This window comes from Penaeus chinensis, chromosome 2, assembly GCF_019202785.1.
Source record: "Penaeus chinensis breed Huanghai No. 1 chromosome 2, ASM1920278v2, whole genome shotgun sequence".
NCBI lineage: Eukaryota > Metazoa > Arthropoda > Malacostraca > Decapoda > Penaeidae > Penaeus > Penaeus chinensis.
The window spans coordinates 16960529-16968499 of NC_061820.1; the positions used below are offsets into that span (position 1 = coordinate 16960529).

A 7971-nucleotide genomic window follows, 5' to 3' on the forward strand; every position below is an offset into this window, starting at 1 on the left:
TTTGTAGAGATGGGGGTAGTAGAGGGACAGAGGCATATAGAAGAGGGAGTAGTGTTGAGGGAGGTAGTGTTATGGGGAGGTGGACAATAAGGTTGTAGGGTAGTAAAGGTAGGATGGGGTAGTTGATGAAGAAGGTTGTGGGGGTATAGTTGTTGAAGTTGAGCATGTTGGGAGTTGAAATGTCTCTTGGGGTGTTGATTAGGGTGGATACTGTACTAGTCGGCATTGAGGAGGGGGTATTAGTTGTAGTGTTCAGAGCCGTGGTCAAAGGAGAGCCTGGGGTCAGGGAATCGGGCGAGTTTGAATTGGTGGAGCTATTTTATGAAGAGGCAAGCCTCATTGCTTCTAATAATGGTATGGTTAATGGTTATTCATTGTTGGCCATGATAAGCCTGGAGTATGTTGGGGAGAGAAACGGTCCACCCCTCAGGGTCGCTTGAGGGGTAAGGGCTAGACAACTAAAGTAGGGGAATACCGTGCCCATGGCTCCCTCAGGCCGTTCAGGACTGGCACAAAGTCAGCCTTTCATCCTTTCAGCACGACTCTCACACCTTAGGAAGTGGATAGTAGAAGGGGTTGGTGAAGGGACAGAAAGAAAAAGTAGGAGGGGGAAAAAAAGACCATGCATAATTTGTTGAGTCGAGGGCTGAGTCCCAAGGTTGGGGAGTTCCCCAGCATTGGGTCCCAGTCTCCGCCTCCTAAGCCCCCCCACGACAACAACGGGCCATGGGATTGGGGGGGCATCATGTAGATAATACTTTAAAAAAATAGAAAATATTCTCCTCTTTACAGACAATTAAGGACAGATTTTAAGAAAATAAAAAAAAATTAGCATCTTTACAGACAAAGACAGATATAAACAAATTTTGATTATGAGCATTCAAAAAGTCTTAGACTTTAAAGCTTATATATATTGTTGGTGAGTGAAGCGAGACACAAGTTACTCTTATTATAAGAATATTTGAGTTCATATATTGATATCATTGCTCCTATATAATAAGACCATAGAGCAGTACCAAGCTGCAAGAATATTTATTTATTGAAAATTTTCTGCTGCATCAACATCTAAGGTTATTAGTGGCATATTCAAAATATAGTGATAAAGTGTGTCTTAGGGAGGAATCCCCAGGTAAGAAGCTTTAAGGTTCATGAGGTGATGTTTGTGGATTTCCAGAATGGTCAAATCAAACAAAAGTGCCAGGCATCAAAGGTCACAAAGCATTATGACAGTGTTGTGGCAAAAAGGGTAAACATGAGGTATTGATTAGGATAAGTGGACAGAAGAGAAGGAAAAGGAAAGGAGAAAGGACCCTGCAAAATTAGTTAAGGCGAGGGCTGAGGTCCAATGCAGGGCTGATCCACTTACATTGGGCCTCAGTCTCCACCTCCTAAGCCCCCCCACCCCCCACCCCCACAGCAACAAGCAAGGGATTGAGGGAGCTGTAAAAATAGTGCTGACATATATAGAAGCAGGTCTTCACTTGATTTTAAAAAATCTATTACTAACTGGGTATTCAAGCAGAATTATGTGTCAAGTGGTTTGGGAGTCATGCGCCATTTTTGCACATGTAACTATCAATTTTGGCACTGAATAGAATTTTATAGATGTCTGTATATTTATATACTCATTTAAAATTTTCTGCCACATCGTCAAAGGTCATTAGTGGCATATTCAAAATATAACGAGTGGGGCTTAGGGGCAAAGCTCTGAGTAAGAAGTGTTTTGGTTCACATGAGGTTTGTGTAAAAAGATAAAGATAAAAGTCTTAATAATCAGGCAGTACCAACAATATTAAGCTTGAAATCTAACACAAAAATAATGAATGAGCTGACTTTGACTTTAGTTAATTTTTCTGTCTTTTCAAAGCCTGAATTTTATCACATGTAAAACAGTCGCCTGGCACATTGTTATTATTGACCCAATATTCATTATCATGGCTTTTATGTGAAAGGCCACTGACAAGGGGTAAAATAATACACAACTTTTATAAAAATGAAAGAGTTTATTTAACAAAAGTTGTACAATTGTTAATATTAGATAATAGAAGTAAAAATGGGAGATATTACCTGGGCAAAAATTTGGTTTATCTCGACTCATTGATAAGTGCGAGGTACCAACTTTCACTAACAAAATAAAGTCAAAATACATTTACCAAATAATCTACATTTTCTATTTTTAATGAAGGGAGATGCAAGCTGAATATTTCAGATTAGTTTCACTTTTTCAATTCTTTATCTACCAATTAAAAAAATTTTGCATACATCTTTGAATCCTGAAATTCCCATCCTACAGCTACCAATTTACATAAAGTCCCCATTACAATGATGGGAATTAATTTTTTTTTTGTGTTTTGTGGTTTTATTCACTCCTAGGCAAAAGTCTAATTTACTAACCTTACACAAGACTTACAAATTAAGCTTTATTTACAATCTTAAATTCAATCTTACTTTAGTAACCTACCTTCTAAGGATAATAACTTACAAAATGGTAAAACATATCCAGCCTATCCCAAACAATAGAAATACAGTAATCTATACTGAAAAAGTGAGATCTTGGCAGGTAAGGATAAATACAAAAATGACCTTAACACCTGCAGCTGCCCAGGTACAGGATGCCATGCAACAGTCTCCTGTTGCATGATTTAGATCTAGGCTTTCAATCAAATTGAAAAAGTATAATAATTATAATTATAATAATAATAAAAATAATAACAACAAAAATTATAATAAAAAATAATAATGACAATGATAGCAAAAACAATTACTGAAACCGCTTAAAAAAGAATGTGATCAACTCGGCTAAAAATAACAACACTTTTGCCTAAATAATTTTGGTCAGAACTCACAGAGTTCATGAAACCAATATCCGATTGCCTTTAAACCATGGGTGTTTGGCAGTCATTCTGAAATCTTGGATATTCATAATAAGAAGAAAAATATGCATTGAAATCCAATTTACCAGTAAATTATTAAAGAAAATTAACATCAAATCAATATGCTAATATTTAATAACAAGTTATATCGTGCAACATACATACATATGTTGTCATAAAAATACTAAACAGAAGAAAATACTGAACTGTTTTCATATTCACTATCTTTTTCATCTGGAAGTGAAATTCTAAAGGCAGACAATGTGTCAATTTTTTGTTGAAATGATGACACAAATGGTACAGCTCCATTCAGTTCCATGCAACTGTCACTTTCCAAGAATAAAACAAATTAAGAAATAATGATGATAACCATGCAAATCACAAACATATTCTTGAAGATTATTTTGCATGAGTTGAAAAATTATCATAAATGATAAAATAAAAATATTTTCAACACTCCTCCTTATACAAAAGACAACAGAAACCATGTTTGGGTATTTATTTACATCTTAGGAGTCTTATCAGAAATATATTACACTTGGTCTCATCAAGTGTGTCCTGTTTACTATATTTTCAATATGCAGCAGAACTATGCTCATTTTATTTATCTTTATGGTTTATGTAAAAACAAGACTTTCATGCACTATACACCTTGTGTCAGAATTAGATGGCTAAAAGGATATAAAAATAATTCAGATATTGAAACTAACACATTTCTGACTTTAATTGTAACGTGTAGAAAAAAGTATAAATGAAAATAAACTTCACAGTGCAAAATATGGATTTTGACATTTTGACTACAGTTTCATCAGAAATACATGTTGGGAGGGAGAGAGAGAGAGAGAGGAGAGGAGAGGAGGGAGGGAGGGAGGGAGGGAGGGAGGGAGGAGGGAGGGAGGGAGGGGAGGGAGGGAGGAGGGAGGGAGAGAGAGGGAGGGAGGGAGGGGAGGGAGAGAGAGGGAGGGAGGGAGGGGAGGGAGGGAAGGAGGGAGAGAGGGAGGGAGGGAGGGGAGGAGAGAGGAGGGAGGGAGGGAGGGAGGGAGGAAGGAGGGAGAGAGGAGGGAGGGAGGGAGGGAGGGAGGGAGGGAGGGAGGGAGGGAGGGAGAGAAATGTACATTCAACTCATTTAACCTATGTGAAGATTCTCACTAACGTTTCCTACACGTACAACACAATTAAAATCAGTCTTCTACTATTTCTTTTTTGTTACATATTTCACCATCTATCCATCCTTTCTCAAAACAAAACAGAACACCTGATGCTGATAACAATAAAGATTTTATTTCAAATTTCAAATGAACTTACTCACACAAACAAGCAACTGCTGTTTCACGATGCCTTGATAATCACTAACTACGAGCCAAATTTTTACAATCTGAATTCACATCCAAGAAAATATTTGTGAATTCAATACAATCTAAACAACTAGTGCCGGACCTTCTTTGGGGATTTTCAATTTACAAAATTAAATTGGCACTTTGATCTCTTATGATTCACTCTGAAATTACTAGTTCTTATACATGTGCAACAGAACAAGTTGATGCATAGCTCAAGATATACTTGGAAAATGCTACAAATCAATATAAAAAGTTCTAAACACAAGCATTCCTTGTATTTAATTGCAATCAGACATCTACCATGACTGCAAATTAGGGAAAGCTCCTGGAACATTGAACCTATCAATTGCACAGGTGATGATATGAATGCATTTTCTCTTTAACTACAGTACATCTTTCATCACCTCAATGACAGGGAAATTGTGAATATATGCTACAACACATGTTGTCTATCACACACTATAATTTGAGAAATAACACAGATATTTAATTAAAAGTAAAATAAATAATTAGACCAAAATCACTTATGGTGCTTGCTGATCAGTCACATTTTTTTGGACAAAACACATTATCAACTACATAGTAACTTAAAAAACCAGTAAACCATTATATTGGCCATAAAAACTGGCCCTTTGGCCACCATGAAAGTCATTCATTTATGTGGAAAGATCACTAATGCATTAAATGCAATATCATCCTACTTATGAATGAATTTCTTCAACACTTCAAATCAAAATGTCCATCAAAAGCACCATTATATTTACATCTGATGAAAGATGTCGAGACCTTGTCATTCTACAGTTTTCAGGAGGTACTGTATCTAAAAAATAATACAGCAGAAGAGAAACATTTTAAGGCCCCTTTTCAACACAGAACAAAGCATTCTGATATTGACTGAAGGAAGAGTTCATAAGCAATGTGCTATATCACAATGTTCTATTGGGAAAAGTTGACTTTGTGTGCTAATATTTGATTCTACTTTACAAATAGTTCATAATGGTGGCAGGCTCAAATTTCTTTTCAGTAGTCATCTCTCTTACAAATTTAAAACCATTATTTCATGTCCTGGCTACATTGTCCATAGGGTTCTTACTTGCTCCCACTGTGCATAAGCATATGTTGGCTGATATGCTTGTTGAGGGAAGTTCTTCATGGTCTCTAAATATTCATGAGTCTTCTTATCTACAGCTGCAGCAGCTGCAGCAGCAACAGCATGATTGTTGGTGACAGCCTTCTGTGGCAATGGATACTGCTTTGTGTATTCTGTGTAATCCATTCCTTTTCTCTCACTGTGGACAAATCGGTGGCTATTGAGGTGGCTCTCCTGCGTAAATCTCTTTCCACATTCCATGCATTCAAACCTCTTCTTCTGACTATGCACAAACATGTGGCTATTCAGGTGGCTTTCTTGTCTAAACCTTTTACCACATTCCTCGCAACCATAGATCTTCTGCTCCGTGTGTACAAACCTGTGGCTGTTGAGGTGACTCAGTTGAGAGAACCTTTTGCCACACTCATCACATGCAAACCTCTTCATCATGTCATGTGCACCATTGCCATTGAGCTGGCCATCTGGTAATCTTTTCCCCCACTCACTTGCCTCCAGCTTTTTTTCTTCACTGTGTATGAATCTATGACTGTTGAGATGAATTTCCTGGATAAACTTTTTGCCACATTCCTCGCATTCGTACTTTTTTTCTTCATTGTGGACAAACATATGACTGCTTAGGTGGCTTTCTTGTGTGAATCGCTTATGGCATACATGACACTCAAACCTCTTTTCTTCACTATGCACAAACCTGTGGCTATTTAGGTGGGCCTTCCTTGTAAAACGTTTGCGACAGACCTCGCATTCAAATCTCTTTTCACTGTGAACAATCATATGGCTGTTCAAGTGACTTTCCATTGAGAACCGCTTGCCACAAACAAGGCACTCAAACTTCTTCTCAACACTGTGTACCTGGCGATGGCTATTAAGATGAATCTCCATCATGAATCTCTTCCCACACACATCGCATTCAAACTTCTTTTCCATGCTATGGACAAGCACATGGCTTGTGAGATGAATCTCTAGAGCAAAACGTTTACCGCAGACTCCACATTCAAAACGTTTTTCAACATTGTGCGAATGCATGTGACTGTTCAGGTGACTTCTTTGCCCAAAGCGCTTGCCACACTTCATGCATTCAAACTTCTTTTCCTTGATATGTACAAGTTTATGACTTCTAAGGTGATTCTCCATGATAAATGCTTTATGACAGATGTCACATTCAAAGTTCTTTTCCTCTGTGTGAACAAGCATGTGACCATTCAAGTGGCTCTCCATTGTGAAGCATTTTTCACAAACTTGACACTTAAAATTCTTCTCAGCGCTATGCACTATCATGTGACTGTCAAGATGACTTTCCATGGTAAACCTCTTGCTGCAGATTCCACACTCAAACTTCTTCTCCTTCCTATGCCAAACCAAGTGGTTATTCAGATGACTTTCTTGTGCAAACCTTTTACCACACTCTTCACATTCATATGGTTTTTCAGTTGGCTGCATCCACATAACATTGTGGGATGCTATTTGTTGCACTTCCACAATAGGCTCATTAATCTTATTATCTTTGTGCAAGTACTGGGGATCCTCCATACTGACAGTGAACTTGCTGTCGCCAAAATGTAGCTTTCTTCATACCAGTTCAAGTCCTTGTCAGGTGAAAGTAATGAATGATGCCTGGCCCCTCTCAAAATATCTGAAAAGAAAAAGAACATTTCTAAAATATATGCAGATTAACAAAGAAAAGTTCACTGCAACAAATATAGAAAAGGTAAGAATAAGAATGAATGAAAGGAGAATGAGGAGATTGGAGATAGAAAGAAAGAACTATTCATATCTATTCTTAATCTCTAATGTGCCCTACATTTTGGCCCAAATTTCCTCAAAGTAGAAATAAAACAAGTCATTTTAAATGCAATATGTACTGCCTAGATAAATGCAGTCAAGAGACAAATTAATTACTTAAGTCACTAAGAATTCATTCTGGTCATTTAGGCTTTCAAATACTTAAATGTTAACCTTTAATATGTTTTAATCTTTTTCAGATTTCATATGTCCTTTCCCTGTAATTCTTGAAGAAGTTATTCTAAATAAAAAAAAGGAATATTGAATCAATATTTCATGTGATACAGTATGGCATCATCTGTGAATTTTAGTAAATATGAAAAAAATGTGTTGTCCCATCATCCTCAATCCAAAACTAAATCCCCGATAGGGGTCTGAAGATGACGAAAGAAGGAAAATCACAAATCTGGACGGATGTTTGCATACTGATTTCTTCATCCTTCTATATTGGATTTCTTCCATCTTTCTAAGAAAATAAATGTATGCATAAATTGGTGTAGTGGACTTTTACTAATATACTGCACCACATCAATACATTTTCCTTTTATGCCTCTCAATTTTGTAATAAAAATTGGGTTAATTACTAGAAAGATAAAAAGATAGGACTAGTTTATATTCATATCAGAAGGACAGTAATTAGAGGGAGCCTCTTCTACCCTTTCATATATACGGTGGTTTGTATTTTGCTTGTTTCTCGATTCAGTGAGGAAAATTGGCAAGACTTCTAGAATGAACAATAACAGACCAATGTCTTTTGGAATGTAATGAACATGAGTAAATTAGAATGTTTGTTTTTTAATATATATGCACTCCTGAAGTATATGAATTAATAAAGGAATTTGCAATAATATTTAACTATTATCTTCTTATG

General features: G+C 36.7%; 1 protein-coding gene across 1 annotated transcript in view; it reads right to left on the bottom strand.

Moving 5' to 3' along the window:
* Positions 1–3903: 3903 nt before the first annotated feature.
* Positions 3904–7971, bottom strand: part of LOC125031254 (zinc finger protein 665-like) — a 13406-nt gene continuing 9338 nt past the window's right edge. Inside the window, exon 2 of the mRNA XM_047621914.1 lies at positions 3904–6951. Coding sequence (XP_047477870.1) covers positions 5280–6848 — 1569 coding nt within the window. The 5' untranslated portion in view covers positions 6849–6951 and the 3' untranslated portion in view covers positions 3904–5279. The remainder of the gene's footprint in view (positions 6952–7971) is intronic.